The sequence below is a fragment of the Neovison vison genome, chromosome 5, assembly GCF_020171115.1.
Source record: "Neovison vison isolate M4711 chromosome 5, ASM_NN_V1, whole genome shotgun sequence".
Classification (NCBI taxonomy): domain Eukaryota; kingdom Metazoa; phylum Chordata; class Mammalia; order Carnivora; family Mustelidae; genus Neogale; species Neogale vison.
This window is the reverse complement of record NC_058095.1, coordinates 1893733-1919365: the sequence shown is the minus strand read 5'-3', so window position 1 is coordinate 1919365 and position 25633 is coordinate 1893733. Positions and strand designations below refer to the sequence as shown.

The following is a 25633-nucleotide window of genomic DNA, read 5'->3' as shown; positions in this document are numbered from 1 at the left end:
GAGATCACAACCTTAGCTGCGACCCTGAGGTGACACCTGAGCCACCCGGGTGCCGCGTTTGCTTTGAACCCGTCTCTGGTGAGGGCCGCGCGGGTGACGGCTGTCAGGACCCCCGAACCGCACCGCCAGAGCGCTTACAGTGCGAGCTGCACGTTACCGTCACGTTAAAATGGTATTTTACCACCATTAAAAAAAAACGCGCAGCTCTAGAAGTTGTATTTTTATTGGGAGTTAAATGTTCTTTATGACTAAGCACAGCTGCGCTGGGAGTTCTGGGTCACGTTCTTGTAGCAGGACGGGTCATCAGTGCGGCTGCAGCCTTTCCGCCTTCCATGGGAGACAGTGGGGGCGAAGAGCGGGGTCTCCTCCGCGGTAGTGGCGCCGCACGTCCTCACCGGCCTGCCGTCCGCGAGCCGGCGAACATGGCCCCAGAGGCCCGGGCCCGGTCGGCAGAGCCCGTGGAGCGCCGGCCCGCGTCCCCGGCTGGGGTTTCAGCGGTGTCCAGAGGGGCACACGCGGCCCGGAACCCGGAGCAGCCTCCTTCTGCGTGACCGCCGCACAGACCGAGGGACGGGGCGCACACGCCTTCCGTGGGGTGCCGCGTCCTCACGCGAGAGATCGCTAGGAATGGAAATAAAACTCACCTCTGGGGCTCTTGGCAAAAGCACGTGACATCATGACTGGGAAAGAGCCCGGAGAAACGTCGACAGCGGAGGGCCGGTCCACGAGGAGTGGACGCGAGAGTGAGGCCCAGTCCGGTCCCGGCAGGACACGGAGCCGTGACGGGTGAGACGTCGCCACGGACCCTCCTGTCGCCCGCATAGCCATGGTGGTCCACAGGGAGAGGAGGGCGTCCTGCCGCTCTGGCGCGTGGACCCCAGCATCCCCTCCACGTGCCTGCACTCTCGAGCCTCACGGTGTGGGGGCCTCGGGCCTCACGGCTGCGGGCAGCACCGCCAGGCGCCGGGGCAGGTAGGGGGATGCTGTCACCGTCCTGCCCTTGTGGGGTGGGGACCGCCTGCGTTCGGGCCGCGGCAAGTAGCTTTCTGTGGCTGTTTGTGGGTGAGTGGGTGAGCAGGTCCTGGACATAGTGGACGCCCCGCTCAGCTGGCATTCTGGGGTTTAATTCTCATTCTGTTAGTGACCTGTGACGCTGCTGCCTCGTCCCACAGCAAACTGACATGCAGGACGTGTGAAGTCTGTCAGCCACCATACGGTTTTGTCCGCTTGCCCTCTGCGGCACCGTGCCGTCCCCGGTCCCAGGAGGGCCACCCTCCGCTTCTGTGCCCCAGGCCGGGCCTGCTGCCCCGCCACGGAAGGCCTTCCCCAGGGAGCTCGTGGCGGAGGCCCGGAGGACCAGATTGCCACCCGAGTGTGGCGCGGGCCTCGAGTGTGGCGGGGGAGGGGTCCCAGGCCGCGTGCTGGCGGAGGCGGTCGGCCTGTGAGAGGTCCTGGGTTTGGGGGAGTTCTGCTGCTGTTCACGAGGCTGCCCCGTCAGTCCACGGTAACTAGCGGCTGCCGTTCCTCCCGCAGCGTGGTGTGCGCCAGCCGTCCGGGCTGGGGCCTGCCGACCAAAGTCTCAGTGGAGGAGACTGCAAGCAGGACTAGTCCCCTGCTTCAAGGACAGGTGAAGTTTTGTGTCAAAGCAAAATGAGAAGAGTCCCCCTCCCTGGTTACAGAATTAATAAGTATCTCGTTACGACGCTTTGAGATGTCGGGTCACGCCTGCGGGGGCTGGAAGCAGCCGGTCGGCCACCGGGCCCTGACCCTCGTGTGTTCCCAGCGTCCCCGCCGCGGGCGCCACATCTGCCGTCTGCTCGCTGCTGCGGCGGGTGCGGTCACTCTCTCTACCCTGAGCCGCGCCCTTGCCAGGGAAACAGCAAAACAAGGGACGCTGGATGAAGACTGGATTGTAAGATAAACGCTCAGACACCGCGCGGGGCCCGGAGGGAAGGACGTACGAACGCCGGGACGGTCCGGCACCGGTGCGAATCCGGGGCGAGAGCTTACTTCCCAGAGACCCGCCTGGTGGTGCTGGTGGAGGGACCTCGGTGACGAGCGCAGACCACCGACTGCAGGGGGGCGCTCCCCGGCGGCCTCTCTGGGGGCTGCCCTGTCGGTCCCTGCTTCGGGCCCACGTTTCCAGCGGACGCTGTAGCCGTCTGTGGCCACTGAGCCTCTCTCCCTTCCTGTTCTCCCCTGCAGGTCGCTGCCATCAACCCCAACCACCCGCTCGCACAGATGCCCTTGCCGCCGTCCATGAAGAACTGCATTCAGCTGGCGGCCTGTGAGGCCAACGAGCTCCTGCCCATGATCCCCGACCTCCCGGCTGACCTGTTCACGTCATGCCTCACCACCCCCATCAAAATCGCCCTGCGCTGGTAAGTGCCTCCTGCCGTGACCTGGGCTTCCCCTGGGGACCCAAGGGACGCAGATCCCAGGGACCGACCCTAGACGCAACTGGTGGGCGTCAACTCAGCCTCCTGAGGCTCAGGCTTTACTCATAGAGAATGAAGGAAACGTTCAGCCTCTTGGGTGAGTGGCTCGTGTGGTCTGTTGCCGTGTGGCGCCCGAGAGCACCCTCTCCGTGCCGGTCTGCTGGGGCGTGTCCTGCGGCAGCCCTGGGTGTTCTGGAACTCGGGCCGCCATGACCCGGAGAGTCGTTTGACCCCGAGGCAGACTGGAAGCTGGATCCTGCCACTGATTGCTGGCCGTAGACCGAGTCACAACCCTTGCCTCCCACGCTCTTTGTCGTGGTCTGGCGCTCTGGAGAACATGACCGAGGACGTGGGCGGCTGCTCCACACGGGAGAGCCTGCGTTAAAGACCCTGCGTCGCTGATGGGCGCCACCATGGGACGTGCATGCTCTGGCCTCCGCGTCAGGGCTGTGCCGCCCACCCCCATTGCTTTTTCATTCCTTCCTTTCCGTTTTCCGTCTCGCTGGGAGGCTCCCATGGAGTAGTCGTGCGGCCGGGAGAGAGCCCGTGTCCGGGGGCGCGGGGAAAGCACTCAGCTGCGCGCTGTTCCCGGTGCTGGGGGGGGGGCGTTTTCTGGGGCTTTCTACCAGGAGACACACAGACCCCTGGTCCTTCCCACAATCCAGAGAAGCAGCGGAACAAGCGTGGGCCCTGGGGGCTGACAGCACAGTGACTGGCCCCTGGGGAGACCTGCGAGGGCCTGGGCTGCTTTGCCCTTGAAGCAGTGTTTCCTGTAAGGCCAGCGCCCTGGGGTGAGAGGTTATCGGTGTTGGACTGGCTGGGCAGCACCCCTCTGCTAGCCACACCCTCGCCCCCAAATCCCAGGGCTGCGGGGGAGCCCAGGGAGAGCCTCCTGTAGGGCGACTTAGCCCTGAGCAGTGAATGGGGAGGGGGAGCTGCCCAGAGGGGCAGGCAGGGGTGACCCACTGTGCTCCTCAGCGGCTGGGCTTATCCCCGAGCTGACAGAGGCCAACACCTGCCTAGGGACGCTCTCCGCTGCGCCCCGAGAAGCAGAAGTCAATGGGGTGGGGCACAGCCAGCACAGAGAGAGGCTGCCGAATGTCGGCCGACAAGCGTGTGCACATGGTGGGAGCTGAAGGAAGACGCGAGAAGCCGGAGGTGGGACTCCGAGGCAGGAGCATAGAAACCTGCCCAGCGGAGACACAGGAAGAAGGAACACAGTGGATGGGATCCGTGGCAGCAAGGGCAGCTGTAACCCAGGTCAGCTGGGAGGGGACACTGAGGGACATCAGGGCGACAGCCGGGAGCGGCAGAGAACAGGCCAGAAGGGCAAGTGGTACAGGGAGAGATGGACGTCCCCACAGGCAGGGAGAGGTTGGCAGGGGTGCCGCTCCCGGGGGCCACACGGCCACGTTCCCAGGACGCGGGGAAGAGGCAGAACTCAGTCCGAGCAGCGCCCGCCCACCAGGGAGCACACGGGCTCCCCCGTCGTCTGTGTCCCCACGGCTGCAGCTCCTTGCACGTGGGTCCCCTCTTGCGAGGGGTTGGCGAGGTTTTCTCTGTAACCGTCCTCCCTGTTTGGGGGCTGCCAAGAAAGATCACAGGTCCGTGGGACAGGACTGCAGAAGGTCCTGGTCCAGAGGACCCTGGAGTCCGTTCATTCCACTCATGATCCACAGCATAACGGACAAAATCCCACGGCGTCCGTCAGACCTACGCTGAGCGCCGTAGGAGGTGCAGAGGAACGTGGTGTTGTCGTGCCTTTGGAGTCTAGTCTTGAGGGGACAGGCTGCGGCCTGAAAGTGAACAGGGTACGTGGGAGCTGGACGCAGGCAGAGCACGTCTGGGCGTCACAAGCAGCTCGGGTCAGACTGAACACACGCGTGCACCAGGGGCTCTGATGTTCCCGGGGACGCACACACTCTGAGGGCCCACGGAGCGTGTGGAGGAGACGCAGCCCGGCGGGCTGGCTGTCACCGGGGGTGACGTGCATGTCTGTGAAGAGAGCGCATGCGCTGGCCTCATTACATAGGAAGGTGTGGGGCGGGGTGTATGTCGGGTAGACTGCGTGAGATGTGGGTGCTTTGAACGCTGAGCCGTGGCTTTGGACTTGGAGGACCGGCCGGGAGAGCCTGGATGGTTTCCGTGGGAACGTGACTTAGTAGGAATAGAGCAGCAGGGAGATGATCTGTGGGATGATGGTCCCGATCTGGTCCCAGTCTGGTCCCGATGGGGTGGGAGGCGGCAGCAGGAAGGTGGGAATCTGTGGGCGGGAGACCCCACATGTGTGCCTTGAAATCTGGAGAGCAGGCCTCATTTCTGCTCACTTTCCTGCCCCTCTCTCTCGGGTTTTCTGCCCTTCCTGCCTCTGTGTACCCCGACTCTGGAATGATGTGGTGAGCCAGTGTGCTCAGGGCCTCCGACCCACCCCTGCCCGCCCCCCCCCACCCCCAGCCAGGCTGGGGCTGATTTGATGCAACTCACATGGGGCAGGTGTACAGGTTTTCAGGCGGGTGATGGAGATGCAGGAAGGGGGCAGGGGAGAAGGCACGAGGAGCCTCGAAGGGAATCTGTGGCCCCCCGCCCTCCGTCCTCGCCCCTGGCACACGCGCCCCAGCACAGTGAGTGGACGTTCCTCACCCACGGCTCCAGCATGTGCTTTTCCGTCTTGGTCAGGAGGGACTTGGCGTTCGCTAGGGAAGCTGCTGGCACGTGGACACCGGTTGATCCGCGCAAGTTCCAGAGTGGGTCCCTGCCCTCTGACCAGTGCACGGGCTTTCATGCTGCCGTGGCCTGGTGCGTCACGTCAGGAGCGGCCTGCGGTCCTTTCGGACTTGGGAAATGACTAAAACTTACAGGAGTGAGTGTTCGGCAGGAAGCACTGTGAAGGATAAGTCAGACTCACAAGGTCACCACCCGATGGACGTTGGGGGTCCATGGGCCGCAGCTGCAGGGCACAGCCGTCAGATGACCAGTGTCCGGAACCGCGAGGCTGTCCCGGGCGGGCAGACCCCTTACCGTGAACCACTGTGTGCCGCGCCGAGGACTGTCCTGCTGGTGACAAACCGTCACCGTTGGGAGCCTCGTCGAGTAAAATGTGCTCTTGTCTCTCACGGCTGAGTTAAGAACCCCCAGCTTTTCTTGAAGAGAGAAAGGAAAGTAATTTGGTAGGTGGTACTCATTTATATGATTAGGATGAAAGTTTTGTTCTTTCATGTAAAAAGTAAATGTAAAGTGAAATATCCCTTTGTAGAAATCAACTAAAAAGCAAAAAAAAAAAAAAAAGAGAGAGAGAAGATTATTCAGGGTTTTGCGATCGCGAGCACAATCAGCGTTCACTTTTGGGTCTGTTTCTGGCAGTCTCCGCCATGCGCGCGCGTCTCTGCGCTGGAGCGATAAGACTGCCACCGCGGTTTCTTCATCTTTGGGTCATAATAATTTATCCTAGACCATTAGGCAACTCTTAGTAAACATCATTTGTAATGATGGCGTAAGATTTCACTGTGTTAATGTTTTGTGTCTTATTTAATCAAAACCTAGGACTTTAGGATTTAGGATTCTGGTAAATACAGAAAGGAGAGCTCAGAGAACCTCTAGGGTAGGGATCCAACAACTTCTGTAAAGGGCCAGGAAGCGAGTCGTTTAGGCTCCAAGGGCCCGAGGGTCCCCGCTGGGCTGTGCAGCACGGAAGAGCCGCTCGCGGTGTGTGCGCAGGTGGGTGCGGCCGTGTTGCAGTGAATCTTTATTTGTGGAAACAGGTAGCGGGTCCTACCTTGCCAACTTGTACCGTAGAGAACAGAACCAGGATCTTAACTGCAGATGACTGCTGTCCTCATCTACTGGTCAGGAAATAACCTAAAAGCAGGCCTCCCCCTCCTTCCTTCCTCCTTCCTTCTCCTGATGTAAAGCAGAGGAGGGCTTTTGACATAACCAGGCACGGTTATGCAGACCACTGTGTGCTGTATACACACACCATAGCCTTGCTTTCCACTTACGAGGTGTGTGAGTTTGTGGTTGGTGGTCTGCGTATTTATGAACCTTTTTTGATGATGAAATAATTGTTGGAAATTGTTGTTTTCTGATTTCTCTTCATGTTTTTCTTATTTTCAGAAACTGATCATTTCAATAATTCTGAAATGAGCAAGTACATTGTTCCCTAAAGAATGGATTACCTTGCTCTCCATGTGTATCAGTGAAGTACAAGGGTCCAAAATATAGGGTTTCTTGGCTTTTTCTTCTTCTTGGATTGGTGGCAGAATGCCATTTTAAATTTATCCTGGGTATATTTGTGTACTACTGAAAATTATAACTCAGTGCTATTTAATTTGCTGCGGGACTTGCTATAAAAAAGATGGATGTCTTTTGTACTGCGCGGCATGGAATCGTTCTGTTTATTAAAGAAAATGATAGACATTATTTTGGTTTGAATAGAGGTCAAGAAAACTTGTTTCCTTCCTTTCAATTAAATTGAGGAATTTCAAGGAGTTTAAATGTTAATGACGCAGAATTAATGTAGATCTGTCCACATGGGAAGTCTTGCCTCATGTTTACCCAGGGAGAGAGGTGAAGGAGAGGGCAGTCCCCAGGCAGCAGGCAGAACCCGCACCAGGGTCAGGAGCCCGGCCAGGTCTGCATCCCGGCTCTACCAGTTACTAGCCGTGCGGCCTCCTGCCCTCGTCCTGACAGCAGGACCAGAGCTGCCCCATCCCCCAGGTGTAGCGTGCGGTGGCACCGAGGACGCCCGGTACATGCTGGCCACCCCCGTTACGGACACGTGAACATTTCAGCCAAAGAGAAGAACAAGTCGGGCTGGTCGTAACGACTCAGCAGACAAGAGACGGCTGAAACCTGAGCCCTGGATGGGGAAAAGCCAAAGAGAAGTCAGCCGACTCCAGAGCAGACCGTCGGGACGCGGGGAACCAGGTGCCAGGCCGCCATCGTGCGTCTGGCCAGGCTGAACAGAGTGCAGTGACCACCTCACCTGAACCCTGGCTGTGACATTTGCTTGCTTGCTTGGTTCCTTTTTTTTTTTTTTTTTAAGATTTAATTAATTCATTTATTTGAGAAAGAAAGTGTACGTGCACAAGCGTGGGTGAGTGGGGGTGGGGAGCAGAGGGAGAGGGAGAGACTCTCAAGCCGGCTCCGTGCCGAGTGCGGAACCCAGCGCAGGGCTTCATCTCACGACCTTGAAGTCATGACCCGGGCCAAAATCGAAAGCTGGATGCTTAACCAACTGTGCCATGCAGGCTTTCTATGTTTCTTTAAGACTCAGGCTGCATCAGAATTACCTTTAGACATAAATTCCTGCTGGGTTTTGATGATGGGGTTAACTGTTCTCTGTAGCATTTTCTAAAACACAGCTTCTCTGTTAAGAACAAACTTCCTGCCTCCTGTTCAGCGCTCCGGGTGGTAGGAGCTGTAGCTTCCACGTAAACACTGAAATGACTCTGCCTTACTTCCAACGCTTGACGGCCGAGATGCCCAGGGAGCCTCCCTGAGAATGAGGCGATCCAGACGCACCAGACAGCCCCGTCCCACCAGGACTTTGTCAGAATGTCCCACGTTGTGTCTTGGGCCTCGGTACAGGCAAGTTTCATTTGGAATTTAACGAAACGGTTTTCCTCTCTGGAGGGCTCCACGGTGAGGCCTCACACACACTGGTCCTGCTGCACGACCCTGGGAGCTTCCCGAGTCTCCGGTTCTGGTGGGTCGCGTGCCCACACGGAGGACGGCGTTTCCTCCAGACCAGACCGCGTGTGCTCCCTGCGGCCGGGTGCCGGCCCGCGCTGGTCAGGGCAGGATCGCGGCGCCCGCGACAGAGCCTCTTTAAAGAAGGGCCACGTGCGGAAACCTGCCGTGTGCTGCTCGGAAGCAGAGCTGGAGGAGCGGGAATGCAGGGCTGCTGACCTCCGACCCCTCTTGGCCGCTCCCTGGCTCCCGACCCTAGACCCACTCCTCGGGCTGCCACGGGTGGGAAGCCGTTCAGCCATGAGCCGGGAGTGCGTGGACCCTTGGGGCCGGCTGAGACCGCTGGGGGAGGGGAGGGGAGGCCGGGATGGAGAGGGCAGGGGTGCGAGCCCTCGAGGGTGCGGGCGAGGGCGGGCCGAGGGCGGCTGTTCTGGCCGTGCGTGCCACTGCTCCCCGGGCTGCGCCGGATGGGTACGGAAGCAAGGAGGGAGGGAAGGAGAGAAAAGCGGTGACCCCAGCCGGCACGGGCAGAAAGGGGAGGAAGAAGTGAGTATGAGGATGGCAGCAGGGTGACAAAGGACAACGCCGCGTGTGGGAGGGACAAACGCAGGACAGGGCGGCGGGACGGCCAGAACCGACAGTGAGGACGCAGCAGGTGCACTCACAGGAGCACCGCGGCGCGGCAGGCGGGAGCGCCTGAAGCTCGGCCGCGACTTCCACCAAAGAGACAGAGATGGGAAGAGGGAGACACCTGAGGACGAGTGACAGGAGGAGAACGAAGGTGTCCCGTATGGAGGCTGTTGGGTCCATCCGGTGTGTTAGACAAAACCACCAAAATAACGGAAACAGAAAGTACCATTTTCACATGAGGAGAGAAAATTTCTTTTCTCTAAAAAAAGTAAGAAAAGGAAAAAAGAAATGCATGGGAAATAGAAAACATAAATTAAGGCAGCCCAAATCAGTTCTGAAATAAGAGTGATGCTCTGGGAGTTGAATTCATCTCTCAAAGTACGGCGGTTCTCACGCTCGATGCAATTCACTGTGACGCAGCAAACCAAAGGTTTGAAAGGCTGAAAACCACAGGATTTGGAAAGAAGAGAAATTTGAACCGAAAGAAAGCCGGAGTGGCTGTTTTAATGAGCCAAAGCAGAGCCCGGGCTAAGCCGTGAGGGGGACAAGGAAGAGTGTCTTGCGGAGAGAGAGCGCAGGACACCAGGAAGACCCGTCGACAGGGCTCTCTTCACACCTGACAACGTGGCCCGCAACGACGACGGAGGACGGAGAGAGCCACGGACAAATCAGGCATGAGGATGGTGAGATACCGAGGAGGTGGGAAGGAAGAGGAGTCGGTAAGATTCCAGCACCAGGATTACCGAACCGTGTGTTTACAGGCGTAGAGGCCCACATCGGTGCCAGACACGCGTGTACGTTTGTGGCTCATGTGGCCGATCCACAGAAATCCTCCGTGGGCGGGGCTACAACGGAAGCCTGCGTAACCGCGGGCCTCAGCGTTGTGTCCGCTCTGCTCTCGGACCACCACGCTGTGAAGTTAGAGCTCAGGATCGGAAAAAGAGCTAGAAAGAAAGCTCTGAAGACTAGAACTCTTACTCTTAAAGCACCGTGAACGACACCAAGCTGGCTGAGGGTGATAGGGGAGTTTTCTCGTCTGGACACGGCTGAAGCGGGTTCAGAGGTAGTCCATGTAGTCGGAAAACAAAGGTTAACATTGAAGAAGGACAAAAGGTTCCCCTTACAAAACCAGGGGAAATGCCATGATCTGGAGAAAGAAGATCCTGCAAGGAGAGGCAACCCTGAGCTGCTCACGGTGTCTCCACGACCCCTGCCGGTCTGAGAAACGCCCCGGAATCCCACGATAGGAAGGGGAGTCCTGGGGCTCCCACCACTCCCCATACAAGGTCAGACCCTCACTCTCACTGGCAGCTCCTCTTTCAAGCAAGCCTGGCGCCTGGTTCCCTGCGTCCCGACGGTCCGCTCTGGGAGTCGGCTGACTTCTTTTGGCTTTTCCCTGTCCAGGGCTCAGGTTTCAGCCCTCTCTCTTCTGCTGAGTCGTTACAACCAGCCTGACTCGTTCTTCCGTTTGGCTGAAATGTTCACGTGCCCGTAACGGGGGTGGCCAGCACATACCGAGCACCCTCGGTGCCACCGCACGCTGCGCCTGGGGGACGGGGCACCTCTGGTCCTGCTGTCAGGACGAGGGCAGGAGGCTGCACGACTAGTAACTGGTAGAGCCGGGATGCAGACCTGGGTGGGCACCTGACACTGGTGCAGGTTCTGCCTGTCTGCCTGGTGACTGCCGATCTCCCTTTAAAAAAAAAAAAAAAAGCTTTATTGATTTATTGAGAGAGAGAGAGCGAGCAAGAAGGAGCATGAGCAGGAAGGGCAGAGGGAAAAGGAGAGAGAATCTCAAGCACACTCTGAGCGCAGAGCCCAGTGTGGGCTTGAGATCACAACCTGAGCTGAAACCAAGAGTCAGACATTTAACTGACTGTGCCACCCAGGTGCCCCACATCTATCCTTTGCTGTAATTTTGTCCCCAGGCCTCTTTCTTGTCTTGCTCCTTTTCTTTCACTTTAGTGGCAGTGTGGAGGGAGTTGAGCTCCGTGTTTGAGTAGAGACCTTAGCAGCTCACCTCACTTGGGGAGGGTGCACCAAGCTCTTCAACAAACAGTGTCTTAGTGGAGAAACTTGAGACACCCTCCCTTTGAGACTGGGAACAAGGCAGGATTTCTCTCTGGCACTTCTGCACTCCTAGAAGTGCTAGACATCAATAAGACAAGTAAGTTGTAGAAAACAAAAATGTGTAATTACCTCTGTACAGCATGGGTCATCTGGCCTAGTCCGTCGATTCTAGGATGCCCGTTTTCCCATTCAGACATCTCCAAGATCCAGTGCTGTCTTACAATCACATGCCTGTGTAATTGGGAGTACCCTTTCTTTCTTAGTGGTACATGGAAATGCTTACAAAAGTCCACTTAGAGACATTCGCTATGACCTTTCTCATTGCGCGGTTTGTGAGATAAACTAACTGAAGTTTCAGCATGAGAGAATCAGGGGTAAAATATCAGATAAGCAGCAAATAGAATTGGTGAACGAGGTAGATATATGTACGTATATCTCCACACACATACACACACACGTATAACTGAACTCAAAACCATAATCATACCTATAGATTTTAATTTGAACAGTCTAAATTGTATGGTCTTTATAACACCAGAAAAAAGAAAGACGCATTAAACTGTAAGAAGAAAAGAAATTTTTTAAAAAAGCAAAAATAGGGGCGCCTGGGTGGCTCAGTGGGTTAAGCCGCTGCCTTCGGCTCAGGTCATGATCTCAGGGTCTTGGGATCGAGCCCCGCATCAGGCTCTCTGCTCAGCAGGGAGCCTGCTTCTCTCTCTCTCTCTCTCTCTCTCTCTCTCTCTCTCTACCGGCCTCTCCATCTACTTGTGATTTCTCTCTGTCAAATAAGTAAATAAAATCTTAAAAAAAAAAAAGCAAAAATAAACAGAAAATGCACCAGAAAAATCTAGAAACCCATGAACTAGGTGATAATTTTTGAAAACTACAATAAAATTGTTTAAATTCTCTGAGGAATGGGGAAGACCAGAAAGGAGACACAGATTCCCTATATCAGAAGTAAAAATGCGGCATCACTACAGACCCCACAAGCATTAAAAGGGTTATAAGGGAATCCTTTTAAGTAGGAAGGACTTTATTCCAATAAATTCTGCATTTAGATGAAATGGATGAATTCTGTGAAAGACATAAATTACCAAATCTGGTACAAGAAGAAAAAGGAAATTTGGAGAGTTTATACCTCATGAAGAAACAGAATTACAGTTAAAAGGCTCACAAAGAATACTCCAGGCTCAGATATCGTTACCAATGAATTCTCAAATGTTATATCAACTTTTTCAGAAAATAGAAGAGGCTAACTTTCACGGAACATCAAAGTCAGACAAAGACTATACAAGGGGGGAATTAAAGGAACTTACAGACCAGAATTCCTCATTAACACAGATATAAAAGTCCTTAACAAAATATTAGCACATGAAGTCTCTGAAAATATAGAAAGGATAAAGTGTTAGGATCAAGCAAGGTTTGTCTTAGGAATGGAAGGTTTGTTCAAGAGGTACAAATCAATACACTCAATTCATTATAATGTACACAGTTTTATGAATGATCTCACTGTCCTTTTCCAGAATAAAAGAGAAAACCATATGATCATCTCAATAGGTGCATCAAAAGCATTTGACAAAATTTGACACCCTGTCATGACGAAACAACTTGGAGACTAGGAATAGAAGCATACATTGTCAAGCTCCTGAAAGGCATGTAGGAAAAGCCTGTAGCTAACAGTGTACTTAATAATGAAAGGTTCAGCGTTTTCCCTGGAGGGCTGGAAACAAGACTAAAATGTTCCCTCTCAGCATTGCTGTTCAGTACTGCACCAGAAGTTCTGGTCAGTGCAGTAAAGCTAGAAGAAAATTAACGGGCATGCCGGTTGGCAAAGAAATAAAGCTATTTATTCACAGACAACATGGCTGTTATGTAGAAAATCATATAAGAAGTCTACAAAAACCTTTCTGGAACTAGTAATTTATTGTAGCAAGGTTCTAAGATACAAGATTGGCACCCCCACATCAGTTGGATTTCTATATAGAAATGACAAACAGTTGGAAATTGAAATTTAAAAATGTGATTTGCTGTGGCTTCGTGATTATGAGATACTTGGGATGAACGTAACAAAATATGTGCCAGACCTGTGCACACAACACACAGAAGGAACGTCGCGGAGAAAGAGCAAATTCGTGGAGAGTTGCACTGTGCTTGGTTGGTAGATCCAGCTCAATCCCAATCAGAATCCTAGTTTTTAACCCTATTTTTAAAAAGAAATGGACAAGTTGATTTTAAATTCTATATAGAAATGCAAAGGGTGTTAGCCAAAACAAGGTTGAGAAAGAGGCACTTGGGTTTATTTCAAGGCTTACTACGAAGTTGCAGTCATCGCGCCTGTGGTCCTGGCTAAGGACGGCCACAGAGATCCGTGGGACGGGATGCGCACTGGGAACCCACGCGTGTTCGCCCGCCTCACTTTGGACAGAGGCTCCAAGGGAATCTGATAGAGAAAGGACAGTCTTTTCACAAACAGTATTACAGTAATTCCCGTTCATTCCGGATACTCAAAACCCCTCACCCCCATTTACACGCTACAGAAAAATTACCTTCTGATCTTTTACAAGTTAAAACTATGAAACTTGTAGATGAAAACACAAGAGAAATTATTGGTAATTTTTAGACATGACCCAAACAGCACAAACCGTTAAAAACACGGACTAGTTGAATTTCGTCAAAATTAAAAACTTTAGCTGTTTCACAGACACCGTTAAGACACCTCGTTGGAAAGATTTACCACACGTGTGTCTGACAAAGCCTTGTACAGAGACTATAGAAAGACCTTTGAAAAGTCAAGGAGACAACCCAAATTTGAAAGAAATAGCCAAACGATTGGAACAGCGGTTCACAAAGAAGGCACACGCATGGCTGGTGGACACCGGAAAGGCACGTGCTGTGTCGAGGAGAGCGGACCATCCAGAGTGCTCCGACATTGCCGGGGGAGCGCGGGACCGTACACCTGCCCCAGACCTGGGTCTGGCCGTTTCTACTGATGTTAAACATGGCCCGTCAGTTCTGTACCTGTTTATTGACCCGAGGGAGGAAAACCTGTCCGCAGCAAGGGGAGCACGTGAGTGTTCCTAGCGGCTCCGTTGTGGACGCCCCAACCCTGAAACAACCCAGATGTCCATCCGCAGGTGAAGAGGTCGTCACGTTGTGCTCCGTCCGCACAGCGTGTGACCTCTAACCAACACAGAGGAGCAAGCAGTTCGTAACAACAGGGGGTCACCCGTGTCACACACTGGACGGGCGGCCCTTTATGAAATGCCTGCACTTTAAGCCACATCTCCTTCTGTTTCTCTCGGACATCAGCTGAGTGTGCGAAGAGCCGCCCCAAGGCTCAGGGTCATCAATAATTCTAAAAGCTAAGAAATGCCGTTCGTGGGATCACTGGCTAGGTGACCTCTTAGACCGAATTTCAGGCACATGGAGCCTTTGGAAAATCAGCTTATTTCCCTAAGAAATGTTTTCTTAAATAATTTTTTATAAAGCGCAAGTTGCCTTTTTAATATTGATTCATGTTGGAGTTTACTTAACTGGTAGTAATTTCCTGTTGGCTCACACCCTCTCTCCTCCGTGTTTATCTCACAAGAGAAGTGGGGAATGTGTGACCTCAGACAGGATCTTGCTGAAGTTTAGTGAATCCAGGAGTATCTTGTGAGCGTTTGAATGCGTCAGTATGCGGTGGGGGTGGAAGACAACAGGCGTGAACGGAATTTTTTTTTAACATAACAGGAATGTTCAGAAGAGACCAAAGGTGAGGTGTGACTCACTCACAGTGGGGCTGTCGCAGCCACCGAGTTAGGAACGTCACTCCAGGACGTCAGTGTTGGCTGAAATGATCGTAAAATAGCGTCTGCCCCCGCCAGCCCCACTCCCCACCCCTCCCAGGCCTCCCGCTGTCCGTGGCCAATGGGAAGAAAGCCATTTGTCCTCTGACGGTTGCCTACCCTCCTTGCCGTGTTCAAGTTCGCTTCAGTCCCTGCTTGAAATCCTACTTGCAGAGCCACGGAATCCCATCGTGTTCGATAAAACAGTGACTTGTTAACTGTTTACTTGCCTTTGTGTGTCTTCTTACTCGGCTTCCGGGCGTTTTACTGGTACTTGCACTTCTCACTGACAGTGTGTGTAAGCTCGCACGGCCTCCGCACGTGGTCAGTAACACCAGGCCGCGTCGCTCTCGAGCGCGTCAGCACAACAGCTGCTGGTTTTGTGGTGGACACTCGTGACCCTTGTGGGCATGAAGCAGCAGTCCTTGGACTGGTTTACGTGGGAAGCCATTTCTTTCTCATTTGTTTTGTGCTAAGACGGGATTGACGGTCCCTCGGGAATGGAGCATCTTTCGAATTCCAGCGTCCGGTGACCACGTGTGGCCCATGCGCGGGGCAGCATGGCGTCCCCAGTTGTTTACAGAGGGTGTCACTGAAGCCACGGGATGCCAGCCTCTTTGGTTTTCTTTCCCCTTGTCATTTGTCCCTCTGATGTTGACATACTTGATGTGGAACCGTTTGAACCAGACACAGAGGCCGGGTCCCGTCACCGCGAGCTGTCGGGAACGGCCTAATGTTTGCTTATTCTGCGTTTGTAGTAACAGCTTCTTCGGAATGCCTGTTCTGTTCCAGGTGGCCTTAGAAGGACTTGCATTATAAAGATTTGTGAGACAGAGTCCCTGTCCTTTAGGGACACACACGCTCCTCACGCGGCTCTCGGAACGGAGAGGACAGCGGCCAGCTTCCTTCTGCTTGCCCCAGAGCAGGCAGGTGTTGACAGTTCCAAGCCTGCAGGGATGAGCGAGGTCCCACCAGACGGTGAGACGGTGGACACAGCTTTCTGAGCCGACGGTCCTGGCCGGGTCATGGGCTCAAACCATGTTGGGGTGATGTGAACGGGCCAGCGTGGCAGAGTCCTGACGTCTGAGGGAAGAGATGGTGACTGCGAACCAGGAAGGAGGATGAGGTTCACAAACATGACATTTAGGAGCGGGTCTTGCTCTGGAGACACCTGCTGGGTGATGGCAGGTGCAGTGCTGGGCTGCGGTCTGGTCTGCAGAGCCAGGTCGTGCAGCCTGCCTCGGGAGACAAGCACATCCACCAGCAGTAGCAGGGCGCAGGTCCTGCTGGGAATGTGCACGGATGTTTGGGCACAGGGCAGTCCCCCAGTGTGGACCCGACTCGGAGCGGCCAGGACCTGAGGGGGCACAGGCGGTGGAGGGCACAGAGTTTGCGGGTGTGATTTGTAATGCTCTCTGATGCCCTCCTCATTAAAAACGCACCGCTGGGGAAGAGCCCCGTTGTACAAACGGGACCGGGCAGGATGGGGCGTTAGACACGGGAGATCTGAGTGCCCCGGAGGAAGTGGGGGAGGCCTTGGCTGCAGTGCTCAGCTACGTCTGGTGCTGGGCTCACCAGATCGCATGGGAGGCTGGGTCATCCGTGGTTGCCTGTGGGTCGCGGGAGTTTTGTGTTTCAGGCACGAGAGGCTGCGGGTGAGAATGACGGGAGGAAGGGGAGGTTTCTGCAGGGCGGGGGAGGGGTGTTCAGCTGGACTCAGTCCCACTGTGTAGATGGGCTGGGGTGACGGGCAGGGAGAACCGGAGTGGAGAAGGGGTGCGAGCACGTCCCGCGGGCGGGTAGAAGCAGCCAGAGGAGCAGCTGAGGGCCTCTGTGCCCGGCGAGCAGGGCTGCCAGAGACCAGGGGCAGCAGAATGGGGCGGGTCGGCATGAGACCAGAGGTGGGAGAGGGTCCAGTGGGGATTAGGGAGCCCCGAGGACCAGGTGGCACGCTCAGGAGGTCAGGGAGCAGCGAGGGCCAGGGGGCTGGTTCCGGGCTCCGGGAGGAGGAGGCAACACTAAGCTACCGTGGAAGCTTCCAGAGAAGGCGGCAATCAGGGCCACCAGGTCCACGTCCCCCAGCCACAGAGCCACAGATAGGCCGGCTTGTCCCGGTGGGCTGAACAGGACTGCCTACAGCCAAGGCCAGGAGTGCGCCGTGCCCGGCTGTCCCCTTCTGTCCTCCCACTGACCCGTCGCGCTTTACTAGTAGATGTTCTGCTGCAATGTACGTTTTTGCTAAAATTAATTATAAGAGGAGGGATGTAGGAATTTCTGTTACCCCCGCTGTTGCTAGAGGATGACACAGCATCCCGTGTAAGCACAGCCTCTCCGGTTGGTCGGGCGCAGCTGCGGCGGGCCGGCAGGCGCGTGGAGCCCGCAGGAGGACGTTGGGCGCCGGCTCGCTTACACCCTTACTCTACAGGGTGAGCGCCGCACGGGGCTTCGGGTGCTTTGGCCACTTCCCACGCTGTGAAGCAAGAAGATGCGCCCTGCTCAGCGGTCTCTAGTGCTCCCCATGTCCCCCCACCCCACAGCCCCCCCCGAAACTAGAAAGAACAGAGGACGAGGCCAGAGGGGCAGGCACCGCGGGGGCCGCCATCAGGACACGCGTGCCGTCCTCGTCTGGTGCGTGGGAACCAGCAGCGGGGAGGAGGTGAACGTGTCCCCAGACTGGCGTGCGGACGCACAGCGGCGCCCCCAGGGTCGGGGCGCAGTCGGGGCCCAGGCGCACCGTCCCGAGGTGGTTCTTTATTCCCTGCTCACCCTTCAGGGCCTGCAGAAATGCGGGTCTTAAAATCCGACTCTGGAAGAGTCTTCATAGTGGAACGGCCCGTCCCGGGAGCGGGGGCAGGAGGAAGCGGCGCGGGAGGCCGCGGCAGTGGCCTGGGCAGCGCTCCTCCCCGCTGGGCAGACTGGCTGGGCGCACGCCTTCTGTTGCTCCAGGAACGGGCGCTCGGCCTGCGCACTGCCGCCTGCCCCTCCCCGGGCCAGGTGCTGGCACGCCGCCATGGCCTCCGAATGACGAAGCGGGAAATGATGTCTCCTGGCCTGGGGTGTGGTTTGTGGACTGGCGGTCAACACAGTACTTCTGTGCGCGTCGGAGAAGCAGTCATTTCAAATAGCTTCCTTTGCACAGGTCACTTCGCATTGTTCTTTCTCACTCCCGGCCGATTGCCAAGCTTGAAGCTGGCGGCAAGGGCCTCCCTGCATTTTGATTTCCGCCTGTGCCGTGCTCAGGGCCTGCCCCCAGGGGCACTGTGTGCAGCGAGGACGTTGCTGGAACAGCAACAGAGGCCCGGCCGGGAGTCTGCTCTGCCCACGGAGCTCACGCTGCCCCTGTTCTGGGCCGGCTGCTGCTGACCTGGCTTTGCTGCCCCAGCACAGGCCACCCTTTCTCGTGGGCGCTCTGGACAGACAGGACGTGTGTGCCACCCGTCAGGGACACGTTGTCACCCTAGGGCTGCCAGGAAGTCGTTCTTCCTAGAAGAGGGATGCACAGCCGTCCTGTCTTCGGGCCATGTGACTTGGCCGGGCCCCCCCAGGCAGCCGTGCAGAGGGCGGGGCCACACGGGCCAGCGACACGGCCAGCCCTGAGCGGGTGCGTGGGCTCTTCGTCGGGACAAGTCAGCTATAGCCACACCACTGTCCCCATGTTCTTCTGCTCACAGGAGTGCTGCTGTTGCGTTTATGGGAAACACCTCAGGGTTTAAAAGGACTTTTATCCTGTTTGTGTTGTAGGACACCAGGATATCCTAAGAAACCAGGGCTTTGGGACCCTGAAGGCCGTTCTGGTCTGTCTGTCGTTTGTAAGCGCGCGTCAGCGATTCTCAGTGCTCACAAAGACCAGCGTGCGGTGACTGTACCCCCCTTTGTCGTGAAGACGACAGGGGAGACTGGCCGAGTGCTTCTGTGACGTGCGAACTTTCTAACGGTAGTTGCAGAACGCTCTGTAGCCTTCAAAGGGCTCTGCCACGTGGCTTCCCGTTCACTTTCGCGAACAGCCCGAGGACCCAGCCGAGCCGAGGCAGGATCGAGGCTGCGCTCCCCGGCGGGTGGTTGCCGGCTTCAGCTTCACGTACAGAGAGCCCGAGGGGCGCGCAGACCCTCTGTTCCGAGCCTGTGTCCTGGCCACGGCCCCCGCTCTGCCCGCTTCATACATGGCAGCTGATGTTGTGACACGGTGTCGTCATCGACGCCGTCTGGAGTTCCCCTGAGAACCAGCTGACCTTCGGGGACCGCGCAGGCCTTCCGGTAGTGTGTCCTTGTGGCGCTGTGGGACACATGCTTGGGGCAGGGGATGAAGGTGCCCTGGAGACCTGAAGGAGGACTCAGACGTGCCCAGGGCGTAGGGATGCCCCTCCTCTCCCCACTGCCCTGGGAAGTTTGGCAGGTCCTCAGGTCACGTGCTTCCAGTTTGAGCTTTCCTTGACCAGACCCCTCCTGTGTGTCCGTCCTTCTCTTTCAGGGTCCCTCGGACTGTCCTCACACTTGCTCCCAGACCCGGTGCCTCCTGCGTTCCTGCCGCGTGCGCCCCCAACGTGCCCCTCTGCCAGCAGCACACGGAGGCCTCTCCCTCCGTGGAGCCCTGCACCTTGCCCCAGCCATGCCAGGGCGCCGTGCCGCCCTGCCATGGCTCCAGTCTGGCGCAGGGACGTGTGCACTGCAGATCCGGAAACAGCATGGCCTGGGCTCAAGCCCCCCATCCCCTGCTCTGTTTTCAGCCACTTCCCCTGTGCTGTTCTTTGGATGCCTTGTTTCTGTTCCCTCCAGCCTATTCTCGGTCTCCTGCCTTCCGTGCGTCGATCTGGGCCCCTGCGCCGTCTTCCCCTCTGCCTCTTCAGGGCGGGCTCGAGAGCATGGAGAGCAGCGTGAGCGCACTGGGCACAGGCAGAACACGTTCACGTCCACCCCAGAGGGTCGGGCTCAGCGCTGCCGGTGGCACAGTGCTGGACCGCAGCGTTGGCAGACGAGTCTGGGCTGTCCCCCGCATTTGCTCTTCAGACCACACGGCCCAGAAATGCGCGTGGGTGCCGGGGCGCTGGAAGGGGCTGCTGCTCCCTTGTGGTCTCCTGCACGGACAGCATGACGTGCACTCAGCGGGAGGCGGGAGATGGGGAAGGTCACCCAGAGTGCCAGGCACCTTGCGAATGAACGTTCTTATTTTTATATCCTTTCTTCTTGTCCGGATGTGCACCCAATTTCCCCGACCTACAGTCACGCATATTTTATATTTTATTTTTAAATTTTCGGACTACCATTCTCGATTGTTAGCTGGGGTGTTATTCCCAAATAGAACACTCTGTCCCATTTGTGCACGACGTTATTTAAAGCATTTCCCTGTTCCTGCAAAACTCAAGGATCTGCAGGTGTTTCCCCCTGTTCATCCTTGCGGTGTGCCCCCGAACTTTTGCCGCGTTTGGACTGTTTCTTAGAGTCATTTCTGGGAACAGGGTCAGTAGGGCAAAGCGTGGAGCTTGTGATGTCGGTTGCCAAACTTCTTCACCAAGATGGACTAATTTATGCCACCCCACAGCTCCCATGCCTGGAAATGCCGTCTCAACGCAGGATGGTCTTTATTTTCCGAGAGAACGTGTCCCTTAGCTTCACGCAGATATTCTGGTCCCAGGGCGGCTCCTTGACGGACTGCCAGGCTTTTCCCCAACTGCTGCCCAGTCTGGCGTCCTCACCAGCAGCACACGAACTGGCCTGCCTCCTGCGTCCTGAGATCCCATGTTGTCTCACGTCTGTCCAGATCTGACGTGTGCTTTTTCACTGCGTTGTCTCTTTCCTTGTTGAGTTGTAGGGGTTCTTTACATGTTCTAGATGCTGGAATCTAGAATATCCGATCAGAAATACGTTTTGCAAATCATACTTGCACGTATTTTCTCCCATTCTGTGGGCGTCTTCCCCCTTCGCTAGAGCCTGTGCAGCTGGAGGCTCTCCATCTTACCTGCCTTCCTTCGCTCGTTGCTTATCCTTTTGATGTCATCTTCCGAGTCGCGAAGGTTTACGCATCTGTGTGTCCTCTGAGGTTACATTTAGGTCTTTGATCCACGTTGACTGTTTTTGTGGACGGGGTGACGGCGGCCGGAGAAGCTTACCTCCACGCGGAGTCTGCTTCTGACGCAGAGAGCCCCTCCTGCGGGTGTGGCCGGCGCCTTCCTAGCCGGCCGCTGGAACTGCGTAAGGACGAGGCAGAGTCTCCTCTGTGGAGGGCCTCGCTTGGTCTAGACTCTGTCTGGGGACAGCTTAGTGTAGGAACTTAAGCGGTTAACCCATTGTTCAGTTTTTCACCTGACACTAGAGCAGGACACTGTGACGTCCTTGATACCGCTGGGACCATAAGCCTTTGCAGTTTTCATGTGCTGATCACGTGACAGCTTGAATACTATGTTTTCTCTGTGCATTCATCATATTGCCAGCATATCTTTAACCGTCACCCTCTCCCCGTGTCCCAGATGTCTGGCCTCTTCTCTGTGAGTCCCGCTGGAGTCGCTCTTGGGATCCTGTTTGTACCGGCAGGGGAAAATTGGTGTCAGAGCATCCGCCTTCCCCGATGACGGGAGCGACCCTCCCAAAGCCGTACACTCGTCCCTGGTGGGCGCGTGGCCCAGGCGTCCGGAGCAGGAGAGCCTCGGGCCCCTGGGTGCCTGGTGCCTCCTGGGGGTCACGACCTGCCCAGCTCTCTGGGAAGCAGCTGCAGAGAAATCCCAGAGATAACACCTTTCTGCTGTGTCCTTTCTCTGGTTTTAATGCTCCTGTGCTGGTTTCTCTCCACATGCTGCGAACCATGAAGAGAATGTCCACTCAGGACTAGGACTGGAGGGCAGAGGCAGATAGCAGCTCGAGCCTCAGGTGTGCGCCGCCTGTGAGGCGGGTCGGCGTGCTGCTGTCCTTCCTCTTTAGCAAGAGGCAGACCGCGGTGTTCCAGCCTCGTCCTGGCCGCTGTCCGTGGCTTGGGCCACGTTCTTGCACTTTAGGACAAAGCCAGACCTTCCCTGTTGCCCCTGCTGCTGTCTCTGGAGAAGCAGGGCCGTAGATTTATGTGGAGACACACATTTCATCCCTGTGGCCACCACCAGCCAGCTCCCTGCCCAGGCCACAGCCCGAGGGACCGCACTGGACCAGGCAGAGCAGCTTGAAATCGTCGGTGCTGCGATGGGCTGGCTTTCCATGCGTGGATGTCAAAATACACAAATTATGCACAAACGTTAGTGACACTGGAGCAGGACACCAGGACGTCCTCAGCCGGTCTGGTGTCTCGTGCTGGCAACAGCGGGAGCAGGTGCTCCTCTGTCTGTGCCGGGCGGACACGCGTTCGGCTTCCTGGCTGTCCGGAAGGGAACCGCTGGGGGCCGTGCCTGCTCGCTCGTTCTTCCTGGGAGCCTCCGTGTGCACGGAGGGAAAAGGGATTTTCCTGGGGGAGCGAAGAAGTTCGAAGTGTTGTGGGCTCAGACGCCGCCCCTTCCTGGTGGGGGGTCCTTCTGTTTCTGGAAGCCGTCAGGCAGGTTTGCAGGGTGAGGCCCCAGGGTCGCTGACCTACGCTCTCTAAAACATGGACGGGGAGCGCAACGGGGAAAATCAGCAAGTGTGACACAGTGACCTCCGCCGGCGTAATTCCCAAGCCACCTCCCTGGGTCAGGAGCTGGAGGACAGTGTCGAGGCTGTCAGGAGACACAATTTACGCAGAAGAGGGAATTAGAAGATCAACACGACCTCACGTGTTGCTTCCAGAACGTCAGGAATGAGCTCAGTCTCTCAGCGGCGTTCTTCCTCTGCCTCACACGCGGGAACGTTTCCCTGGTGGCTCTGAGGCTCGCGAGCACGGAGAAGCAGCTGGGGCACCTGGACTTGATGTCCTTTGCTCGGCCCGACGTCTCTCCAGCTCTGGTCTGGTGTAGAGAACTCGCTCTTCGGGGCAAGCGGCACCTCACACCGCGCCTCTGGCTTGACCCCCCGGCCCCGCCGCCAGCCCCGGCCAGGCGGCCGGCATGTCACCCGCTGCTGGTAAGGGGAGAGGCGCAGGCTCACGGCTCATAAAGCAGCGGAGACGTCTGGTTCTCACCAGTCCACTGGTTTGATCGATGTTTCTCTCACGAGAAATCACGAGAAATGTGCTGGTAATGTTTGGAGACTTTCTGGGCCTTCTGCTTTCCTTGAGTACAGCTCGGGGCACGCACGGAGGCCAGCACATGGGGGGAGCTGCCGTATGGGGGGGTTCCCCTTAAACCCAGAGCCACCACGCTCTCAGTCCAGAGGAGGGCGAGCCTGTGGACGGTGGTGGGCAGCCTGGCGCTCGGGGCGTGGTGTCCTGCACGGCTCTTGGCAAAGGCCAATGGGATAGGCACACTGTCCGTTTCTTTTGATTCTGCTGCCTCTGTGCAACCTGGGGTCCTACCGGCCTCCCGGCAGCTCCCTGCCCAGCCGTTGGCTTGCCTTGCGCTGCCCGGGGTCCTCTGTCCCGAACTGCCACCATCCTCCTCTGCCCTTGTTTGTCACGCTTTCCTTGATGGAACCTGAAGTGAGGCATTGAACACGCTCTCCAAAGCCCTCGAGGGATCAGCGAGCGCTGTCCGAGTTGGGGTCCAGGCGCCTTGGCCCATGTGGGCACATGTGGCGTGTGGGTCTGCAGGACGGCGCTCAGGGCAGCCACTGGCCAGGTGATTTTCGGACCTTCTGAGCCTCTGCCTTCTCCCCCGGGAACGGGGCTGATAATGGTGAGCAGGGGAGCAGGCTACGGGAGCCGCGGGGGCAGTGGTGGTGTCGCGGGCCTGTCCCGCAGTCCCGGCGGAGGGGCAGCTGGAGCTGCGTGTGCCCACGGGGGGAGCACACCACAGCTGGTCTGTCGTCATGTCGCCGCCGGGAACCCACCGCCGCTTTCCCTAGTCCCCACACCATGCACCCCCCACCCAGGGACTCAAGCTGGTGCCACTGGAAAGTAGTCGCGATTTTTTAACAGGAAGAGCTTGGCAGGTTTACAGTGCAGGGGACTTCCTCAAAAGAGGCTCCCACCCGTGGGCATTTTAGGAGCAAAGTCTGCTGCGTGCAGTCCCAGGTGGGAGTCCGGCAGCCCCCACGAGCCGTGGAGCAGCCTCGCCTGTAGCCGACCGGACGGCACGGGGGCCGGGGCTGCTGACCCTCCCGTGACGGGGACGGGCATTGTCGTTTAGGGAGGGGGAGGTTGGGTGTGTGTGACTCGGGGGGCCCGGGGGCTTGTGCTGGTCATGCCTGCAGAGGGGCTGACGTACGGCTCCTCTCGCCCTGGTCTCCAGGCCCGTGTAGAATTCCTTCCGGCCGTCTCTTCCGTCACGTGTGCAGGAGACGTGGGCCTGGCGTGGGGCCAGCGGATGGGCAGCGATTTCAGAGTTCCGCAGCGACATCAGTTTCGGTCCCCATAGCAGGGACCCGCTGACTTGACGGGATCCGTGCGAGAGCCGCCCGTGTCGCCCGCGGGCCCCGCTTGTCTCAGCACGTCAGAGGCTTGTGGTTTAAACAGGGTCGGCTCTCCGGTGGGCGGGAAGGAGTCTGGTGCCGCACAGCACCCCCGTCCTCACTCCCTGAGGCGGGGCGGCCGCTGTCTCCTCCGTGCTTGGGGACACAGGCCCGACAGGCCCCTGAGGACAGACCGGGGTCAAGGGCATAGCTTCTTAATACAGAAAGAGCACGTCCGAGGGCGTGAAAGAAATAGGAAGAGAATAAACGTGTAGATGATTGTAATTTAAGTGTCTGGTTCTTCTATGGAAACGAATCCCTTCAGGTGAACCTGCGTTGAAACTCACGCATCTGCCACAGGCCCCCTTTGTGCTAGACCAAGAGGGATGAGGCCCAGCCACTCTGTGCGGACACAAACAGGCGCATACGTGGAAACCCTTTCCTCTTGGCCCCACGCGCCCCGAGCTCCCAGTGCCCGCATGCAGGGCTCCCGGGCTCGCAGCCACGCTGGCGTCCCTGCACCCTCTCTGCTCTGCTGGCCGGTTTCCCAGGGCACGGGAAGAAGCCTCCGAAGTCAGCTGGGGGGGGATTTGGGGGGCCCCCAGTGCACGGGTCAGAGCCCTGGGTGCCTGTCCTCCGAGGAGGCCCCTTCCTGACTCAGCCGGGCGTCCTCTGGGCAGGTCAGTGTCTGCTCACTTCCCATCTCCGGTGAGGGGCCGTGTTCTTTCCTGAGTCTCAGGTCGGATCGGAAGCAGACGAAGGAGCCTGGGGAACCTGGGGCACCTCCGACAAGCAGGGTCCCAAGTTCACACGGTGGCATCTGCGGGAACAGGCCCCGGGCCATGTGGGGGTGTCCCGTCGTGTGCCTTGTTGTCTCCTTCCCTTGGGTGTTGGTCATGAGAATCACCTGCGTGGGCAAGGTTGGCTTCTCAGGAGAGCGTGCGGGTTTTCTGCTTTTGCGGGGGCGCGCACGGGCTTCCTGATCAGAGCCCGCCGCTCGCGAGCTCTGCGGCAAGCCGAGGTGGGAGAGGCTGCGGCCTCCCTCGGAACCCGGCCTTCTTCCGAAATGGGGACACGCTGCCGAGGTTTTGGACAACTAGATCTTGCCCTGGAATGTTCTCCTGCTGTGGACCCATCAGCATGGGAGTGCGTCTCCGTCTCCTTCTCCATGGATGGTTTCGGGGTAACGTCCAGCCGTTCTGGAGAGCAGTGGAGAGAATCATGAAATGAATCCCCCGGGCTTATCACCCCAACTTTACCAGGTTGCTTGCTTCATTGTTTTGTGTTTATGGCTGTTTTTAGTAAATTACAGACATTATGATGTTTGCCCCCAAATATTTATGCTTTTCTTTGAAGCCATTTTCCTTTTAACTGCAATTGTCTCGACATTTTAATCTCTTCTAAATTAAAGTCAGAAGCCTTGTGAAGTTCACAGCACTCCCGTGATAGCTGCGTCCGATGACGGGCCAGGCGTGCTCACCGGGCGGGTACTTCTGGGGGCGCAGAGCCCCCCCATTAGTGCCTGGCCCCCGGGCTGTGGCCAGG

The 25633-nt window shown here is 56.9% G+C and overlaps 1 protein-coding gene across 1 annotated transcript in view; it reads left to right on the top strand.

Annotated features, from left to right (window-relative positions):
* Positions 1 to 25633, top strand: part of RPTOR (regulatory associated protein of MTOR complex 1) — a 305182-nt gene that overhangs the window by 142439 nt on the left and 137110 nt on the right. The window contains exon 6 of the mRNA XM_044247255.1: positions 2206 to 2381. Within this exon, the coding sequence (XP_044103190.1) occupies positions 2206 to 2381 (176 nt within the window). The remainder of the gene's footprint in view (positions 1 to 2205; positions 2382 to 25633) is intronic.